General features: G+C 44.5%; 1 protein-coding gene across 4 annotated transcripts in view; it reads left to right on the top strand.

The window, feature by feature from the left end:
* The window catches only part of LOC141162609 (cilia- and flagella-associated protein 99-like), a 90911-nt gene that overhangs the window by 25905 nt on the left and 42245 nt on the right, over nucleotides 1-22761 (top strand). For 3 of the 4 annotated variants that reach the window (XM_073648884.1, XM_073648892.1, XM_073648910.1), the window contains 5 exons: nucleotides 5176-5320; nucleotides 5972-6066; nucleotides 11813-11925; nucleotides 19395-19674; nucleotides 21307-21387. In XM_073648884.1, the coding sequence (XP_073504985.1) occupies nucleotides 5176-5320; nucleotides 5972-6066; nucleotides 11813-11925; nucleotides 19395-19674; nucleotides 21307-21387 (714 nt within the window). The remainder of the gene's footprint in view (nucleotides 1-5175; nucleotides 5321-5971; nucleotides 6067-11812; nucleotides 11926-19394; nucleotides 19675-21306; nucleotides 21388-22761) is intronic. The other variant, XM_073648901.1, reaches the window with a different exon arrangement.

The raw sequence follows: 22761 nt of genomic DNA, 5'->3' as shown, positions 1-22761 counted from the left end.
TTACCCACTTGCACACATTATCCCCCAGACCAAGCATTCTCATTTTATATACCAACCTTTTGTGTGGCACGGTATCAAACGCTTTGGAGAAGTCAAGGTATACAACATCCACTGACTCTCCCCGGTCCAGCTGTGAGCTCACCTCCTCGTAGAAGGCAATCAGATTTGGTTGGCAGGAGCGATCCCTCATGAATCCATGTTGATATGGAGTTAGACAGTTATTATCATTAAGATATTCTACAATAGCATCTCTAAGAAATCCTTCAAACAATTTACCCACAACAGACGTTAAGCTGACTGGTCTATAGTTCCCAGGGTCACTTTTAGACCCCTTTTTGAATATTGGTACCACATTTGCTTGGCGCCAGTCCAGTGGGACAGTCCCTGTCCATAAAGAGTGCTTGAATATAAGATACAGCGGCCTGTCTATCACATTACTTAATTCTTTTAGTACCCGGGGGTGTATGCCATCTGGGCCTGGTGACTTGTCTATTTTGATATTATTTAGGCGTTTCTGGACTTCCTCCTGGGTTAGGTGGGTGATATTTAGCGGAGGGTTTACTTTATCACTCTGCATTTCCTCCGATAATTTGTTTTCTTTTGTGAAAACAGTGGAGAAGAAGCTATTGAGTAGGTTTGCTTTACCCTCATCGCCCTCTATGATTTTACCCAGGTTATTTTTCAATGGGCCAACTCCATCATCAGTTTTAATCCTTTTACTGTTTATATAGTTAAAGAACAGTTTGGGATTCGTTTTACTTTCCTTGGCAATTAGTCTCTCTGTCTCCTCTTTTGCTATTCTTATTTGTTTCTTACAGATTTTGTTTTTTTCCCTATAAGATATTAGCGCTTCCTCGCTGCCTTCTTGTTTAAGTTTACCGAAAGCCCTTTTTTTGTTTTTCATTGCCCTCTTGACTTCTTTATTTAGCCACATTGGCTTCCTCCTATTCCTAGCCCTTTTATTCCCATAAGGTATGTACCTTCTACAGTGACTATGTAGGACTGTTTTGAAAATTTCCCATTTTCTATCCGTGCTCCTATTACTGAAGATACTATCCCAGTCTATAAGGTGAAGGGCATCTCTTAGCTGAAGTTCAGTGTTTTTGTGACTCCCTTGCTGGGCACCCTACTGAAGCACATGTGGAATTGTATAATGTTGTGGTCACTATTTCCCAGGTGCCCCCCGACCTGCACCTCAGTTATTCTGTCTGGCCTGTTAGTTAATATTAAGTCTAAAAGGGCCGTCCCTCTAGTTGGTTCCTGCACAAGTTGTGACAAATAATTGTCTTTGATAATTGACAGAAACCTGTTTCCTTTCTGAGATCTACAGCTTTCGGTTTCCCAGTCTATATCGGGGTAGTTGAAGTCCCCCATAATAATCACCTCGTTATTTTTTGCTACTTCGTCTATTTGTCTCATTAATAGACTTTCCGTGGCTTCTGCTATATTTGGCGGTTTATAACAGACTCCTATGATAATTTTATTATTGTTTTTTGCCCCATGTATCTCCACCCATAAGGACTCGACCTCCTCATTTCCCTCCCATACATCCTCCCGTATTGTAGGCTTTAGACACGTCTTTACATATAGACAGACTCCAGCCCCTTTCCGATTTCTTCGATCCCTTCTAAACAGACTGTAACCCTGTAAGTTAACTGCCCAGTCATAGCTTTCATCTAACCATGTCTCGGTTATTCCCACTATGTCATAGTTACCTGTAGATATTTCTGCTTCCAGTTCATCCATCTTGTTTGTCAGGCTTCTGGCATTTGCTAGCATGCAGTTTACACGATTTTGTTTTGTTCCAATCTTCACCCTGTGGATTGTATTAGAAATTTTCTTACCTCCCTTCCAAGTATCTTGTCTTGGACCTTCTTTGTCGCACTTCATATCTTTCATTAGTATGTTCTCTGGTTTCATGTTCGTGTCCGGCGTTTTTCTTCTCATCCCCTCTTCTTCTAGTTTAACGCCCTCCTGATGAGTGTTGCGAGTCTCCTGGCGAATGTGTGTTTCCCGGGTTTGTTGAGGTGTAGTCCGTCTCTGGCAAGGAGTCCGTCATAGAGGTAATTCACACCGTGGTCCAGGAATCCAAATCCTTGTTGTCTGCACCATCGTCTCAGCCAGTTGTTCACATCAAGGATCCTGTTCCATCTCCTGACGCCATGCCCGTCTACTGGAAGGATAGAAGAAAAAACTACCTGCGCATCCAGTTCTTTTACTTTCTTCCCCAATGCTTCAAAGTCCTTGCAGATTGTCGGTAGGTCCTTTTTTGCCGTGTCATTGGTGCCAACATGTATCAGAAGAAATGAGTGGACATCCTTGGAACTGATGAGCTTCGGTATCCTATCGGTAACATCCTTGATCTTCGCCCCTGGGAGGCAGCATATTTCTCTTGCGGTTATGTCCGGTCTGCAGATAGCTGCTTCTGTTCCCCTCAGTAGTGAGTCTCCCACCACCACCACTCTTCTTCCCTTCTTGGCTGTCCTTTTTCTCGTCGCTTCTGGGTGTTTCTGGGTACTCTTTTCTTCTTTGCTTGCCGGTAGTGCCTCATCCTTAGGTGTGCCATCTTCGTCCTCCACAAGTCCTTGGAATCTGTTTCTCAGTTGTGTGGTTGGTGGTGTCTCCATGGTCTTCTTGCTTCTTTTGGTCACTTGCCTCCACTTGTCTGCCTCTGGAGGTTCTCTGACGCTTCCATCACTTTCCGTGACCAGTAGTGACGCTTCTGTTCTGTCCAGGAAGTCTTCATTTTCCTTGATGAGTTTTAATGTGGCAATTCTTTCTTCCAGTCCCCGCACCTTTTCTTCTAAAAGAGCCAGTAGTCTACACTTCTGGCAGGTGAAGTTGGTTTCATCTTCTGGTCGATCTGTGAACATGTAGCACATGTTGCAGCTCACCATGTAGGTTGTCACATCTGCCATGCTGCTCCTTGTCCCTGCTGACTTGATGTTTGTCTTCTTTCTTGTGATACCCTAGGACAAACAAATTTGGCGATGCTTTCCAAGCAGCTGGTCCCGGCTGTACCCAACGATCTTCTAGCTGAGGGAGACTCTTCGCTTTTCCCAGAAGGCACCTGGAATATGCAAATTGTCCTCTTCAAGCTTCAATCCCTGGTTTGGCGATGCTTTCCAAGCAGCTGGTCCCCGCTGTACCCAACGGTCACACTTATAGCGGTCACATTTATAGCGGTCACACTTATAGCGGTGACACTTATAGCGGTCACACATATAGCGGTCACACTTATAGCGGTCACACTTATAGCGGTCACGCTTATAGCGGTCACGCTTATAGCGGTCACACTTACAGCGGTCACACTTACAGCGGTCACACTTACAACGGTCACACTTATAACGGTCACACTTATACCGGTCACACTTATAGCGGTCACACTTATAGCGGTCACGCTTATAGCGGTCACACTTATAGCGGTCACACTTACAGCGGTCACACTTACAGCGGTCACACTTATAGCGGTCACACTTACAACGGTCACACTTATAACGGTCACACTTATAGCGGTCACACGTATAGCGGTCACACGTATAGCGGTCACACGTATAGCGGTCACACTTATAGCGGTCACACTTATAGCGGTCACACTTGCTGAAAAACAATTCATCAAGAGCATTTGATTAGTAGGACCCGGCTAAGTTACTACAAAGGCAGTAAGGGTGTACTTACTTTTTCTCTCACTGCTTTTGCAGTAAGGCCTAGTTTTTTATTGATATATAATGACGCGCTGTCATTTGCCAGGCGTTGTTCTCCATCCAAGGTTGTAGTTACCTAATTTTAAGACTTTTTTATGGGGCGTTTAGTGAAGAAGGAAACCTCTGTTAATTTGCCTTGTGATTAATAATATTTCCTCGTGCGTCTCGTCATGAATGCTGCAGGACCGGCGTCCAACTTCAGGGGATAATTTGCCTTGAAATCACAATGACGTATATGTGCAGAGGTTTCCCTGTTGACCTCGCTGATTGTATTCACACAGATGATGGTAATCAGTGCTTGGTGAAATTATTCAGCTCAATCTTCCTGGACGAAGAATAGAATGACGGAACTAAGTGAAGACTGACACAACGTTTTTCATGCTTCATACGTTAAACTCAATTAAAATGGCGTGTACCTCTTAATGAATATGGTGCTTCTTGTACTCCGTCAAGACCGGCGTAGCATGAGCGTGTGCTAGTCGTGAAGAATCGACCCATTATCTAATACCTTGTGGTCAGACCACTGCAAATTTATATCTTATGAACCGTACGCTATTAGTAGCTCAACTATATAATTGTTTTAAATTGTCACCTTAGGCGCACTCTTTATGAGGGGCAGTGAAAGATTCATACAATATAAATATATATCCTGTTGAGACTAGTGTACTTACTATGAAAATCCATGCCTTAATGGCTGTATAATCCTAATATTACTATGAGCATTTTATGAGTCCATCCAAAGTGTAACAGAACTCATGAGTCAACGTGTATTCCGTCTCCACCCACCGAGCCTGTCAGCTGCAGCTTGTACTGAGCAGTGTGAGGTCTCAACAGCAGGTAGGAGGGACAGCACAATGTCATTTGGGTGTAGATTCAGCAGCAGGGAGGAGGGGCACTGAGGAGCTCTCAATCAGGCCTGATACTCGGAGATTCAGCAGTAGCAGCAGGGAGGAGGGGCACTGAGGAGCTCTCAATCAGGCCTGATACTCGGAGATTCAGCAGTAGCAGCAGGGAGGAGGGGCACTGAGGAGCTCTCAATCAGGCCTGATACTCGGAGATTCAGCAGTAGCAGCAGGGAGGAGAGGCACTGAAGAGCTGTCAATGAAGCTTGATTCATCGAAATTCAGCAACAGCAGGGAGGAGGAACACTAAGGAGCTGGCAGTAGGGCTAGATGGGCAGAGATTCATAACAAGAAGGAGAGGGACATTGAGAAGCTGACAATCAGATAAGGAAATTGAGTTTAAACATTCAAAAAGTATTGTACAGCCATTCTGTCACGCATTATCACTGTAAGTACACCAGCCTCATCAGGTCTAAAAGATCTGTTTACAAATGTATGCAGTTTTGTATTGTGAAATCTGCTGACAGAATGTTTAGTGTTAAGCACGTTCCTTCTATCATTAGTCCCGATACATTTATCTTGTATCTATAGTTCATCCACCTGTAGATTTCCTGCCTTTTCTCTCCTAGATTCTTAATGATGAAGAAGAACAGTTTGTCCTTGACGTTCTTTGTGGATGTGTTCAATATAAAAATCTCCTGGACGTTGTTGTCCGAGCTTTCTATGCCCGGGATGGGAAGCATTATCTACTGTCAGAGCGGTCTTTGTTTGCTGGTAAGTAGGAGCTCCCAGCTATGAAAGTGAACAACGGGTCAACTTGGTGCAGGAAAGGGGTGGAAAGATCTACATTGATGGGTGGGAAAGATTAAATGTACCTTGATGTGATGACCCGAAAATCAGGGAAATCTTTGGAGACATTTTGATATTCCGCTTAGAACGCTGAACTGATATGAAAGAAAATCAGCAGCAGAAATCAAAAACTGAACCTCAGATTTCTGCCGTGGATTTTCAGTTTGCACCGCTGCGGATTCACATGGTGAATAGCCCCATTCAGTGGGTTAACCGAATATCATCAAAAAGTTAATTTATTTCAGTTCTTCAATACAAAAAGTGAAACTCCTATATTATATAGAGTCATTACAGAGTGATCTATTCCAAGTGTTTATTTCTGTTAATGTTGATGATTATGGCTTACAGCCAACGAAAACACAAAAGTCATTATCTCAGTAAAACATCTGCAAAGGCTTCCTACTCGTTTAAAAAGGTCCCTTTGTCTGTTTCAGTAGGCTCCACAATCATGGGGAAGACTGCTGACTTGACAGATGTCCAGAAGGACATCATGCGTTCTCGTCTATAGCACACTGACCAGAGTGTATTATTATTATTGATGCTTATTAATACTGTTTCTTTCTTTTTTTTTTGCAGTGATCAGTTACATAGCCATATTTAGGATTGGAGATTTAGGTCTTCAGACCTTTGGTAGAATCATCAAATGCCAAGATTTCACCAAGATGGTCAAGGTATACCCCCTATATGGACCATTAGTTTCCTAACTTCTAAAAAATCAAAAGCATAAAACGTTTTATTTTAATATTATTGCTATTATTATTATATATTTTTTCCACTGCCGCCAAATTTTATTTTTGCACTTTTATTTTTTCCTCCACTTCTTTTATAACTTTCTTATTCTTCCGTCGTCACAGCCGTATGTTGGCTTGTTATCTGCGGGACGGCTTGTAGTCTTGATCGACAGCATTTACTTTACCATATAATGTACTGAAAAATCAAGAATTAATTCCAAGTTGAGTGAAAAAATCAATTTCAATGTAGTTTTTGGGGTTTTGTTTTTACAGTTTTGGTGTATCAGTGAATATAATGGTCACTACATAGTTAGTGGGTCCAGTGTGAGCCCCCATCGATGCCGCTTAACCGTTTTAAATTTTTTTTAAAAATACATAAAATTTGAATTAAAAAAAAAGTTTTCCCAGTTCAAGAATTTAAAAAATAAACATTTGGTATTGTCGCATCCGTAAATGTCTAATCTATCAAAGTAAAAAAATTAATTAATCCGACTCCGAATGGTAAATATCGTAAAGAGAAAAAAAAATGAAATGCCAGAATTGCTGCTGTTGGTCTCCACATGTTGCTAAAAAAATAAAATAAAGAGTGATCAAAATGAGGTATGTACCCCAAATGGTATCATATAAAACAGGGGTGGGCAATTAATTTTCCCAAGAGGCCACATGAGAGCATGACTGTTGTGGAGGCCAAACCAATAGGCTGAAATTAATTCTGCTCAATATTAATATCAATATATTAATAATTATTTTATATTAATGTTGTATCACTAAATATTGAGCAGAATTAAGTATGCTGACATCCCCCTATATGCTGTATGAGCCTGCAGACAGCTTTCCCCATATATACAGTATGAGTCCCCACAGAGCCCCTGTATACTGTAAGAGCCCCCACATAGCCTCCTATATACCATAAGAGCCCCCACATAGCCTCCTATATACCATAAGAGCCCCCACACAGCCCCTATATACCGTAAGAGCCCTCACACAGCCCCTTATATACGGTAAGGACCCCTCACATAGCCTCCTATATACCGTATGAGCCCCACATAGCCCCCTATATACAGTATGAGCCCCCACATAGCCTCCTATATACAGTACGAGCCCCCCACATAGCCTCCTATATGCAGTACGAGCCCACACATAGCTTGCTATATACAGTATGAGCCCACACATAGCCTCCAATATACAGTATGAGCCCCCACATAGCCTCTTATATACAGCATGAACCCCACATAGCATAGTCTTAGAAAATGGCGACACAAGACAATATTTTTTATGTATTTTATTTTACAAATTTCAGATTTTTTTTCCCCCAGTTAAATTATAAAAAAAAAAACTATACAAGTTTGGTATCTCCATAATCGGAGTGACCTGGAAAATCATAATGTAAGGTCATCTTTTTACCGCACAATGAACATCATAAAATCATAATTTATTTTTCACCATAATTGGATTTCTTTTGGATGATAGAACAAACGGTGTCATCCAAAACTACAACTTGTCCTGCAAAAAAAACAAAAAGCAAGTCTTCATATGTAGATGGAAAAATTAAAAGTTATGGCTTTTGCTCCAAAGAGCAAAAAATGATCATTAGCTGTAGCAGGAAGGAGTTAAAAGATAGAAGTTCACTTTAATGTCATTTATGCCGGTAAGAACAGTGAGGTTTATAGACGCCATAGGTAGAGATTTTATTCAAGTCCTTACATGCTATGGATTCAGCGCTGATCTGAAGGGGCCCGCAGTCCTGGCCGGATCAGCGGCTTGGCCTTTGGGCCCCGATGATGGTAGTCACAGAGGTAGTCACAGGCCTCTTGTGTCTGCAGTGATGACTTTGGGCTTGTCGTGTGCTGTGCATCCTCCATTACACAGAAGTATTATACGCAGCCCGCGTACTCCGGCTTCTCACGCTCTGGGTGCTATGGCGGTCAGTAAAGGCGTGGTAGTGGTGGTGGTTGTTGCGTTGGAGGAGATGTCTGAGCAGAGCGCGCTCCCACACCTGTTTCTGTAGTAATAGCGGAGAGTATTGGCGCCCCAGGTGGGATGCGGCCCACTCACCGGTGACATCACACCCCGCACCACAACCTCCACAGTAATGAACATATGCAGCTCACAAATTAGCCGCCTATAATTAGATTTCTCTGCCTCTCGGAAAGTCTTGTTTGCTACCAAAATAGCTTTCGTCTGCCAGAAGCCGAGCGCCGCTCCGTCAGAAATCCACAGCCGTAGAGGAACATATATGAGGCCTCTGGAGCTACAGAATCACCATGACCATAGAAAGAGGAATAGGTCTTGTATGTACTGTCCTCATGGCATTCACAAGTGGGCTGTCAGGGGGCAACTAAGGGGTCCTAAGGGTCCCAGAGCAAACTCCCTTCCCACACTGCAGATGCCCTAATTTGCATTTACTATCCCTTCGCAGGCCGGCCGTGCAAGAGGGTAAATTCCAGATCCTGCCCAGGATGTGCCGCAGTCAGCTAGGGTCTCGCGTAGTGACCACTGCACTGCTGTAATGTGGCCAGTAGCCTGCGGCATCGGGCTCAGCACTGGGGTTCAGACCATTGTACACTCTGCTGTCTGGGGAAAACAAGATAGAAGAGAACCTCCTGACAGGTGGGGGTCCGACCGCTGGGACCTGAACTGATCGGCAGAACGGCGAATATTAATTTATTCCCGAAGGAGCACTTTTATCCCCATAACAAAATGGTCAGATGTCCGACCGTTGTTCCATTCATTCTCTTTAGGACTGCCAGAAAAAGCTGAGCGCAGCACTCAGCAGGCACATAAAGAATGAATGGAGCGGGCACTCAGCAGGCACATAAAGAATGAATGGAGCGGACACTCAGCAGGCACATAAAGAATGAATGGAGCGGGCACTCAGCAGGCACATAAAGAATGAATGGAGCGGGCACTCAGCAGGCACATAGAGAATAAGTGCAGCGGGCACTCGGCAGGCACATAGAGAATGAATGGAGCCGTCAATCAGCAGGCTCTTAGAGAATGAATGGAGCCGGCAATCAGCAGGGACATGGAGGATAAGTGGAGCAGGCACTCAGCAGGTACATAGAGAATGAATGGAGCGGGCACTCAGTAGGCACATAGAGAGTGAATGGAGCGGGCACTCAGTAGGCACATAGAGAATGAATGAATGGAGCGGGCACTCAGCAGGCACATATAGAATGAATGAATGGAGCGGGCACTCAGTAGGCACATAGAGAATGAATGAATGGTGCGGGCACTCAGTAGGCACATAGAGAATGAATGAATGGAGCGGGCACTCAGCAGGCACATATAGAATGAATGAATGGAGCGGGCACTCAGTAGGCACATAGAGAATGAATGAATGGAGGCTTTCAGCAGGCACATGGAGAATGAGTGGAGCTGGCAATCAGCAGGCACATGGAGGATAAGTGGAGGAGGCACTCAGCAGGCACATAGAGAATGAGTGAAACCGGCAATCAGCAGGCACATAGAGAATAAGTGGAGCCGTCAATCGGCAGGGACATGGAGGATAAGTGGAGCAAGCACTCAGCAGGTACATAGAGAATGAATGAAGCGGGCACACAGAAGGGGCATAGAGAATAAGTGGAGCAGGCACTCAGCAGGCACATAGAGAATGAGTGGAGCGGGCACTCAGCAGGCACATAGAGAATGAGTGGAGCGGGCACTCAGCAGGGACATAGAGAATGAGTGGAGCGGGCACTCGGCAGGGACATGGAGAATGAGTGGAGCGGGCACTCAGCAGGCACATAGAGAATGAGTGGAGCGGGCACTCAGCAGGCACATAGAGAATGGGCGGGTTGTACAGGGCTTGGCATTCACAGCACTGTCAGATCTACAGCAGAGAAAACAGTTTTTGATCAAAACAGCAGCAAGTGAGTAACCACATCGTGCTGCGCTCAGATAGGGGAGCACAAACCTGGTGACAGATTCCCTTTTAAAAAAGAAAATAGTTTGTAAATAGCCTTTATTAAAAATGTGTCCCAGCTCCCATGCAGAGCTATGTGTCTCCACAGTAAAGGACAACACACAATCTTTGTAGTCTGACCCTGCAGTCACTCAGTTACTTTCCTCCACTACTTTTTCCTAACATCCATTTCTTATAGTAGCAGGAAGTAAGGAACAAATCAAGGAGACTGTCGGATCAGACTACACCGGGGTTATCTGTTGTCTGTTACCATGGACACACATAGATCCGTATAGATGACAAAACACTGAACACTATTTACAAAGTTGTTTTATTTCTTCATGGTAAATGCACTCAGAATCGTGAGTGCAGCTCTGGAGTATAATACAGGATGTAACTAAGGATCAGTAATGTAATGTATGTACACAGTGACTGCACCAGCAGAATAGTGAGTGCAGCTCTGGAGTATAATACAGGATGTAACTAAGGATCAGTACAGGATCAGTAATGTAATGTATGTACACAGTGACTGCACCAGCAGAATAGTGAGTGCAGCTCTGGAGTATAATACGGGTGTAACTAAGGATCAGTACAGGATCAGTAATGTAATGTATGTACACAGTGACTGCACCGGCAGAATAGTGAGTGCAGCTCTGGAGTATAATACAGGGTGTAACTAAGGATCAGTACAGGATCAGTAATGTAATGTATGTACACAGTGACTGCACCGGCAGAATAGTGAGTGCTGCTCTGGAGTATAATACGGGTGTAACTAAGGATCAGTACAGGATCAGTAATGTAATGTATGTACACAGTGACTGTACCGGCAGAATAGTGAGTGCAGCTCTGGAGTATAATACAGGATGTAACTCAGGATCAGTAATGTAATGTATGTACACAGTGACTGCACCAGCAGAATAGTGAGTGCAGCTCTGGAGTATAATACAGGCTGTAACTCAGGATCAATAATGTAATGTATGTACACAGTGACTGCACCAGCAGAATAGTGAGTGCTGCTCTGGAGTATAATACAGGGTGTAACTAAGGATCAGTACAGGATCAGTAATGTAATGTATGTACACAGTGACTGCACCGGCAGAATAGTGAGTGCAGCTCTGGAGTATAATACAGGATGTTACTCAGGATCAGTACAGGATCAGTAATGTAATGTATGTACATAGTGACTGCTGCAGCAGAATAGTGAGTGCAGCTCTGAAGTATAATACAGGATGTAACTCAGGATCAGTAATGTAATGTATGTACACAGTGACTGCACCAGCAGAATAGTGAGTGCTGCTCTGAAGTATAATACAGGATGTAACTCAGGATCAGTAATGTAATGTATGTGCACAGTGACTGCACCAGCAGAATAGTGAGTGCAGCTCTGGAGTATAATACAGGATGTAACTCAGGATCAGTACAGGATCAGTAATGTAATGTATGTACACAGTGACTGCACCAGCAGAATAGTGAGTGCAGCTCTGGAGTATAATACAGGATGTAACTCCGGATCAGTACAGGATCAGTAATGTAATGTATGTACACAGTGACTGCACCAGCAGAATAGTGAGTGCAGCTCTGGAGTATAATACAGGATGTTACTCAGGATCAGTACAGGATCAGTAATGTAATGTATGTGCACAGTGACTGCACCAGCAGAATAGTGAGTGCAGCTCTGGAGTAGTACAGGATAAGTAATGCATTGTATTTATAATCTCCTTATGCTGACCATACAGGTGATGAGTTGCTTGTGTTCTTCCAGTAGTTAACTTGTCTTGTCAGTTTCTTAGATTTTTCTTTAATGTCCTAAACCTGAGCACTTGGATAAAAGATGAATGGAGTCAGATCTATGATTCAAATTACGTGAAGGAAAACTGGATTAATCCATTACTGAAGTGAGTATAATGTATCTTCTTGTAGCATGGAAGGAAGGGCTGGGCGCAGATTAGGGACACAAGCTCCTGTAAAGGGAACCTTTCAGGTGATTCATGCGGCCCAAACTTTCAGAGAAAATATACTGTGACGTCCCCAGATGGCTCTTCCCAGCGCTGCTGCAGGTGATTGATATGTCTCCCTCTCACTGTGGGAGAAACCTGTCAATCACCTCTAGCAGCGCTGGGAAGAGCCGGCATAGAGGGATCTGACGATTGTGGGGACCTAATATAGGCTCTCAGTCCTCAATCCTCCTACTACCTAGGACAGGGATGTCAAACTGAAGCACACAAAGGGCCAAAATGAAAAACTTGCACAAAGTCACGGGCCAACCAGTATACAGTATAATGGGCCCCACATAGTCCTCCATACAGAATAATGGGCCTCACATAGTCCTTCATACAGAATAATGGGCCTCACATAGTCCTTCATACAGAATAATGGGCCTCACATAGTCCTCCATACAGAATAATGGGCCCCACATAGTCCTTCATACAGAATAATGGGCCTCACATAGTCCTTCATACAGAATAATGGGCCCCTCATAGTCCTCCATACAGAATAATGGGCCTCACATAGTCCTTCATACAGAATAATGGGCCTCACATAGTCCTTCATACAGAATAATGGGCCCCACATAATCCTTCATACAGTCTAATTGTCCTCACATAGTCCTCCATACAGAATAATGGCCTCCACATAGTCCTCCATACAGTATAATGGGCCCCACATAGTCCTTCATACAGTATAATGGGCCCCACATAGTCCTCCATACAGAATAATGGGCCTCACATAGTCCTTCATACAGAATAATGGGCTCCACATAGTCCTTCATACAGAATAATGGGCCCCACATAATCCTTCATACAGTCTAATTGTCCTCACACAGTCCTCCATACAGAATAATGGGCCCCACATAGTCCTCCATACAGTATAATGGGCCCCACATAGTCCTCCATACAGAATAATTGCTCTACATAGTCCTCCATACAGAATAATGGGCCCCACATAATCCTCCATACAGAATAATGGCCCCACATAGTCCTCCATACAGAAAAATGGGCCCCACATAGTCCTCCATACAGTATAATGGCCACACATAGTCCTCTATTCAGCATGATGGCCCCACATAGTCCTCTATTCAGAATAATGGCGCCACATAGTCCTCCATACAGAATAATGGGCCCCACATAGTCCTCCATACAGTATAATGGCCCCACATAGTCCTCCATACAGTATAATGGCCCCACATAGTCCTCCATACAGTATAATGGCCCCACATAGTCCTCCATACAGAATAATGGCCCCACATAGTCATCCATACAGTACAATGGCCCCACATAGTCCTCCATACAGTATAATGGACCCCACATAGTCCTCCATACATAATAATGGCCCCACATAGTCATCCATACATAATAATGGCCCCACATAGTCCTCCATACAGAATAATGGCCCCACATAGTCCTCCATACAGAATAATGGCCCCATATAGTCATCCATACAGAATAAAGGGCCCCATATAGTCCTCCATACAGAATAAAGGGCCCCACATAGTCCTCCATACAGTATAATGGGCCCCACATAGACCTCCATACAGTATAATGGGCCCCACATAGTCCTCCATACAGAATAATGGGCCCCACATAGTCCTCCATACAGAATAATGGCCCCACATAGTCCTCCATACAGTATAATGGCCCCACATAGTCCTCCATACAGTATAATGGCCCCACATAGTCCTCCATACAGTATTATGGGCCCCACATAGTCCTCCTTACAGAATAATGGGCCCCACATAGTCCTCCATACAGTATAATGGTCCCACATAGTCCTCTATACAGTATAATGGCCCCACATGGTCCTCCATACAGAATAATGGCCCCACATAGTCCTCCATACAGTATAATGGCCCCACATAGTCCTCCATACAGTATAATGGCCCCACATAGTCCTCCATACAGTATAATGGCCCCACATAGTCCTCCATACAGTATAATGGCCCCACATAGTGCTGCATACATAATAATGGGCCCACATAGTCCTCCATACAGTATAATGGGCCCCACATAGTCCTCCATACAGAATAATGGCCCCACATAGTCCTCCATACAGTATAATGGCCCCACATAGTCCTCCATACAGTATAATGGCCCCACATAGTCCTCCATACAGTATTATGGGCCCCACATAGTCCTCCTTACAGAATAATGGGCCCCACATAGTCCTCCATACAGTATAATGGTCCCACATAGTCCTCTATACAGTATAATGGCCCCACATGGTCCTCCATACAGAATAATGGCCCCACATAGTCCTCCATACAGTATAATGGCCCCACATAGTCCTCCATACAGTATAATGGCCCCACATAGTGCTGCATACATAATAATGGGCCCACATAGTCCTCCATACAGTATAATGGCCCCACATAGTGCTGCATACATAATAATGGGCCCACATAGTCCTCCATACAGAATAATGGCCCCACATAGTCCTCCATACAGAATAATGGCCCCACATAGTCCTCCATACAGAATAATGGCCCCACATAGTCCTCCATACAGAATAATGACCCCACAAATTCCTCTATACAAAATAATGGGCCCCACATAGTGCTGCATACAGAATAATGGCCCCACATAGTCCTCCATACAGTATAATGGGCCCACATAGTCCTCCTTACAGTATAATGGGCCCCACATAGACCTCCATACAGTATAATGGACCCCACATAGTTCTCCATACATAATAATGGCCCCACATAGTCATCCATACATAATAATGGCCCCACATAGTCCTCCATACAGAATAATGACTCCACATAGTCCTCCATACAGAATAATGGGCCCCACATAGTGCTGCATACAGAATAATGGCCCCACATAGTCCTCCATACAGTATAATGGGCCCACATAGTCCTCCATACAGTATAATGGGCCCACATAGTCCTCCATACAAAATAATGGGCCCCACATAGTGCTGCATACAGAATAATGGCCCCACATAGTCCTCCATACAGTATAATGGGCCCACATAGTCCTCCATACAGTATAATGGGCCCACATAGTCCTCCATACAGTATAATGGGCCCCACATAGACCTCCATACAGAATAATGGCCCCACATAGTCCTCCATACAGTATAATGGCCCCACATAGTCCTCCATACAGTATTATGGGCCCCACATAGTCCTCCATACAGAATAATGGGCCCACATAGTCCTTCATACAGTATAATGGGCCCACATAGTCCTCCATACAGTATAATGGCCCCACATAGTCCTCCATACAGTATAATGGCCCCACATAGTCCTCCATACAGTATAATGGCCCCACATAGTCCTCCATACAGTATAATGGCCCCACATAGTCATCCATACAGTATAATGGCCCCACATAGTCATCCATACAGTATAATGGCCCCACATAGTCCTCCATACAGTATAATGGACCCCACATAGTTCTCCATACATAATAATGGCCCCACATAGTCATCCATACATAATAATGGCCCTACATAGTCCTCCAAACAGAATAATGAATCCACATAGTCCTCCATACAGAATAATGGGCCCCACATAGTGCTGCATACAGAATAATGGCCCCACATAGTCCTCCATACAGTATAATGGGCCCACATAGTCCTCCATACAGTATGATGGGCCCACATAGTCCTCCATACAAAATAATGGGCCCCACATAGTGCTGCATACAGAATAATGGCCCCGCATAGTCCTCCATACAGTATAATGGCCCCACATAGTCCTCCATACAGTATAATGGGCCCACATAGTCCTCCATACAGTATAATGGGCCCACATAGTCCTCCATACAAAATAATGGGCCCCACATAGTGCTGCATACAGAATAATGGCCCCACATAGTCCTCCATACAGAATAATGGGCCCCACATAGTGCTGCATACAGAATAATGGCCCCACATAGTCCTCCATACAGTATAATGGGCCCCACATAGACCTCCATACAGTATAATGGGTCCCACATAGTCCTCTATACAGAATAATGGGACCCACATAGTCCTCCATACAGAATAATGGCCCCACATAGTCCTCCATACAGAGTAATGGCCCCACATAGTCCTCCATACAGTATAATGGCCCCACATAGTCCTCCATACAGAATAATGGCCCCACATATTCCTCCATACAGAATAATGGCCCCACATAGTCCTCCATACAGTATAATGGCCCCACATAGTCCTCCATACAGTATAATGGCCCCACATAGTCCTCCATACAGAATAATGGGCCCACATAGTCCTCCATACTGAATAATGGGCCCACATAGTCCTCCATACAGTATAATGGCCCCACATAGTCCTCCATACAGTATAATGGCCCTACATAGTCCTCTATACAGTATAATGGCCCCACATAGTCCTCCATACAGAATAATGGCCCCACATAGTCCTCCATACAGAATAATGGCCCCACATAGTCCTCCATACAGAATAATGGCCCCACATAGTCCTCCATACAGAATAATGACCCCACAAATTCCTCCATACAAAAGAATGGGCCCCACATAGTGCTGCATACAGAATAATGGCCCCACATAGTCCTCCATATAGTATAATGGGCCCACATAGTCCTCCATACAGTATAATGGGCCCCACATAGACCTCCATACAGAATAATCGCCCCACATAGTCCTCCATACAGTATAATGGCCCCACATAGTCCTCCATACAGTATTATGGGCCCCACATAGTCCTCCATACAGAATAATGGGCCCACATAGTCCTCCATACAGTATAATGGCCCCACATAGTCCTCCATACAGTATAATGGCCCCACATAGTCCTCCATACAGTATAATGGCCCCACATAGTCCTCCATACAGAATAATGGCCCCACATAGTCATACATACAGTATAATGGACCCCACATAGTTCTCTATACATAATAATGGCCCCACATAGTCATCCATACATAATAATGGCCCCACATAGTCCTCCATACAGAATAATGACTCCACATAGTCCTCCATACAGAATAATGGGCCCCACATAGTGCTGCATACAGAATAATGGCCCCACATAGTCCTCCATACAGTATAATGGCCCCACATAGTCCTCCATACAGTATAATGGGCCCACATAGTCCTCCATACAGAATAATGGCCCCACATAGTCATCCATACAGTATAATGGGCCCACATAGTCCTCCATACAGTATAATGGGCCCACATAGTCCTCCATACAGTATAATGGGCCCACATAGTCCTCCATACAGTATAATGGGCCCACATAGTCCTCCATACAGTATAATGGGCCCACATAGTCCTCCATACAGTATAATGGCCCCACATAGTCCTCCATACAGTATAATGGGCCCACATAGTCCTCCATACAGTATAATGGGCCCACATAGTCCTCCATACAGAATAATGGGCCCACATAGTCCTCCATACAGTATAATGGGCCCACATAGTCCTCCGTACAGTATAATGGGCCCACATAGTCCTCCATACAGTACAATGGCCCTACATAGTCCTCCATACAGTATAATGGCCCCACATAGTCCTCCATACAGAATAATGGCCCCACATAGTCCTCCATACAGAATAATGGCCCCACATAGTCCTCCATACAGTATAATGGCCCCACATAGTCCTCCATACAGTATAATGGCCCCACATAGTCCTCCATACAGTATAATGGCCCCACATAGTCCTCCATACAGAATAATGGGCCCACATAGTCCTCCATACTGAATAATGGGCCCACATAGTCCTCCATACAGTATAATGGCCCCACATAGTCCTCCATACAGTATAATGGCCCTACATAGTCCTCTATACAGTATAATGGCCCTACATAGTCCTCCATACAGTATAATGGCCCCACATAGTCCTCCATACAGTATAATGGGCCCACATAGTCCTCCATACAGTATAATGGGCCCACATAGTCCTCCATACAGAATAATGGCCCCACATAGTCCTCCATACAGTATAATGGCCCCACATAGTCCTCCATACAGTATAATGGCCCCACATAGTCCTCCATACAGAATAATGGGCCCACATAGTCCTCCATACAGAATAATGGGCCCACATAGTCCTCCATACAGAATAATGGGCCCACATAGTCCTCCATACAGTATAATGGCCCCACATAGTCCTCCATACAGTATAATGGCCCCACATAGTCCTCCATACAGTATAATGGCCCCACATAGTCCTCCATACAGTATAATGGGCCCACATAGTCCTCCATACTGAATAATGGGCCCACATAGTCCTCCATACAGTATAATGGGCCCACATAGTCCTCCATACAGAATAATGGGCCCACATAGTCCTTCATACAGTATAATGGGCCCACATAGTCCTATATACAGTATAATGGGCCCACATAGTCCTCTATACAGAATAATGGGCCCACATAGTCCTCCATACAGAATAATGGCCCCACATAGTCCTCCATACAGTATAATGGCCCCACATAGTCCTCCATACAGTATAATGGCCCCACATAGTCCTCCATACAGTATAATGGCCCCACATAGTCCTCCATACAGAATAATGGGCCTACATATGGGTTGTGGTTCTGGTGTTGCGGACCAAATAAAACCGCCCTGCGGGCCAGAGCTTGGCGTGTATAACCTAGGCGCATGGGCTATAGAATTACCACGTTAAAAAAATATATAAAAAGGGCACAAAAAATCTAAAAATAAATAATAAAATAAATATATACAGTATTTTTTTCTATTTTTTTATATTACTGTGTAGAAAGTTAAACCTGTCTCTGAAATAAAGTTAATGTTATTTTCATCTAATAGTGATCGCTGTAAAGCTATGTTCACACGCAGTGTCTTTGTCTTCAGCTAAACCTGCTCTCTTGGCATTAAAAATGCTGCAGATTTTAGTGTATTTTTGTGTTTTTTTATGCTCTTTTTAGCTGCTTTTTTCGAGCGGATTACATGTGATTTGTCTACAGGACATGTTTAATAAAGTTAGTTTCTTTCTACAAAAATCGCAATAAACGCTGCAATTTTTTTTGCACTTTCTCATTGCTTTCGATGGGTGAAAAAAATACTGAAAAATCTGTGAAAGAATTTATATATAATAATAATAATAAAAAAAAAGTATTTGGGCCTTACTCACCATCCCCTGGTCCAGCACTGATTCTCCGCCTCTACTTCTGTTTTCTGTTATTGCCTGAAGCCCTGACGTCACATCTTTGAGTTCAGCTTGTCTGCCAGACATAACAGCATGAGCAGTGATTGTCTGCAGCGCTGTCGATCTGACATCAGTGCTGCAGACAATAACATACATTGGGAGTTGTAGCGGAGACTCAGCTCTGGACCTGGGGAGGGTGAGTATTTTTTTGACAACCTGCAGCCAGGGCACAGGGGTTTTCTCTGTTATACACTGCGATGAGTGCACGTTTTTTTCTCCACTAGGTGGCAACCTGAAGTGCTGAACTTAATAGATTCCATTGATAGTAAGATGGCGGACGGTCCGGATATAATAAAAGGCTCTAAAGTGACGGAAGTGAAGGAGTTCAGTATAACAAAGCCGAAGCCCAGAACTCTGCCGCTGCCACAGAAAATACCCGTCCAAAAGCCTCACCAGCCGGTCAGTGGTCGCCCACTAGGGGGCGTTATACAGTGCGGGGCAGAAGATGTGACTGACACTCGCTGCTCCTGCTTTATAGAACAGCGAGGTTCTTCAGCAGCTGCAGTTGTGTATTCAGATTTGTGTCCCAGAACCTGTCTACCACTGTGTCTATTAACCCCACAGTCAGGGACTGCACTGCAATACCACGCACAACCTGTAGGCAGGGATAGCGCTGTTCTTGTTTTATTTCTAATCTTGTATAATCCTTTTAAAGGCTGATAAAGTGATGGCGTCTGATATCATTTGCCATCTCCTCCTGGTTGGGTCCAACGTCCCCATAATCCAGGGACTGAAGAGATCGCTCTGGTTTAGCGCTGCATGCTCATCAAAGCTTGCACGGATAAACAGTTAGGGGGCGCCACAGTCACTGAGTTCTGCTGAGCCTTCATTCTTAGGTTCTGTTTTAGTGATAGAATATCACCTCAGCTGCTGCAGAACCTCATAATACACCTCAGCTGCTGCAGAACCTCATAATACACCTCAGCTGCTGCAGAACCTCATAATACACCTCAGCTGCTGCAGAACCTCATAATATACCTCAGCTGCTGCAGAACCTCATAATACATCTCATCTGCTGCAGAACCTCCATAATACACCTCAGCTGCTGCAGAACCTCCATAATACACCTCAGCTGCTGCAGAACCTCATAATACACCTCAGCTGCTGCAGAACCTCATAATACACCTCAGCTGCTGCAGAACCTCCATAATACACCTCAGCTGCTGCAGAACCTCATAATACACCTCAGCTGCTGCAGAACTACAGAATACACCTCAGCTGCTGCAGAACCTCATAATACACCTTAGCTGCTGCAGAACTACAGAATACACCTCAGCTGCTGCAGAACCTCATAATATACATCAGCTACCGCAGAACCTCATAATACACCTCCGCTGCAGTACATCAGAATACACCTCAGCTGCTGCACAACCTCCTAATACACACCTCAGAAGTTGTGTGTAATGTGAGGTTCTGCAGCAGCTGGGGTGGGTATAATGGGGTTCTGCAGCAGCTGAGGTGTGTATTACAATAGAAAGTGTCTGCATCTGTAAATGATGAGGAATCATGGACCTGTATAAATCCCCGTTCTGGCCTCATGTTGACCCTGAGGGTCCTGACCGGTCAGAATGGGGTTGTGTTACTTTGAGCATTATTCATGAAGAAGATGGACAGGAGAACAGAAGGACGGAGGGAAAGGAGGACGGGGGCAAAGGAGGACGGGGGCAAAGGAGGACAGCAGAACCAGAGGAAAGGAGGATGGAAGGAAAGGAGGATGGGAGGACGGGAGGAAAGGAAGACAGGGGGAAAGGAGGATGGGGCAAAGGAAGACAGCAGAATGGGAGGAAAGGAGGATGGGAGGATCAGGGAAAGGAGGATGGGGCAAAGGAGGACGGGAAAGGAGGACAGAGGAAAGGAGGATGGGGCAAAGTAGGACGGGAGGGAAGGAGGACGGGGGGAATGGAGGACGGGGCAAAGAAGGACAGGAGGATGGGGGGAAAGGAGGATGGGGGGAAAGGAGGATGGGGTGGGGGGACAAGAGGTGCAGACATGAGCATCCTTATTATTATAAGGAATGTAAGTGGTGATGGCCGAGCCGCGGGGAATATTCACACATGGGAAGGGTCTCCTGTCCGCATAATGATATCAGTAGTTGTCTCAGTATTTGCTATAAATGTCCGCCATCTCTGCACACAGGTTCCCAACACCACGTACAAAAGTCCCAAAGACCAAGACGTTCTTCAAGGGAAGAAACTGAGAAACCGTAAGAAAGCAGAGGTGGGTTACATGTAAATAATCTACTCCCTCCAGGCGGGTGAGGACACAATGCAGGATAGATCATGTGGTGCCGATGAGGACCGGAATGGCGCTGAGACCAGGAGAAAGCGGCAATGGGAACGTGAATCAGTGCCAGCACTTCATACACAATAATCACTAAAATGGGGACAAAAGATTACATTTATCACCGGAGTGCTACTTTGCTAAATTTTCCCCAAAGTACATTCATGAGAAATTTGCAGTGTCAGCAATAACACTGGAGAGATCACGCAGATCCCTCCACTGCCACCAATTTGTCAGGGGACGCAACTCCTCCAATTATCAGGACAATTACGCAATTGACTGATGAGTGATGGATGAGGCTGCAGCTGCTTCCACTAATAAGGCCGGTTATTAGGAAACTCACAGTGAGCATATAGTATATACTCCTCTGATTTCAACACATGAAATATATATACACTACCGTTCAAAAGTTTGGGGTCACCCAGACAATTTTGTGTTTTCCATGAAAACTCATACTTTTATTTATCAAATGAGTTGCAAAATGAATAGAAAATATAGTCCAGACATTGACATGGTTAGAAATAATGATTTTTATTAGAAAGAATAATTTTCTCCTTCAAACTTTGCTTTCGTCACAGAGTGCTCCTTTGCAGCTATTCCAGCATTGCAGACCTTTGGCATTCTAGCTGTTACTTTGCTGAGGTAATCTTGAGAAATTTCCCCCCATGCTTCCTGAAACCCCTCCACAAGTTGGATTGGCTTGATGGGCACTTTTTTGGTACCATACGGTCAAGCTGCTCCCACAACAGCTCAATGGGGTTGAGATCTGGTGACTGCGCTGGCCACTCCATTACAGATAGAATACCAGCTGCCTGCTTCTTCCCTAAATAGTTCATGCATAATTTGGAGGTGTGCTTTGGGTCATTATCCTGTTGTAGGATGAAATTGGCTCCAATCAAGCAGTGTCCTCAGGGTATGGCATGGCGTTGCAAAATGGAGTGATAGCCTTCCTTATTCAAAATCCCATTTACCTTGTACAAATCTCCCATGTTACCAGCACCAAAGCAACCCAAGACCATCATGTTACCTCCACCATGCTTGACAGATGGCGTCAGGCACTCTTCCAGCATATTTTCAGTTGTTCTGCATCTTACAAATGTTCTTCTGTGTGATCCAAATTCCTCAAACTTTGATTCGTCTGTCCATAAAACTTTTTTCCAATCTTCCTCTGTCCAATGTTTGTGTTCTTTTGTGCATATTAATCTTTTCCTTTTATTAGCCAGTCTCAGAGGTTGCTTTTTCTTTGCCACTTTGCACTGAAGGCCAGCATCCCAGAATCGCCTCTTCACTGTAGACATTGACGCTGGCGTT

Source organism: Phyllobates terribilis, unplaced genomic scaffold (genome assembly GCF_046119375.1).
Source record: "Phyllobates terribilis strain yellow unplaced genomic scaffold, ASM4611937v1 Scaffold_1__5_contigs__length_1240528914, whole genome shotgun sequence".
NCBI classification, from domain to species: Eukaryota; Metazoa; Chordata; class Amphibia; order Anura; family Dendrobatidae; genus Phyllobates; species Phyllobates terribilis.
Note: the sequence above shows the minus strand (reverse complement) of the source record. Positions and strands in the feature narration are given on the sequence as shown.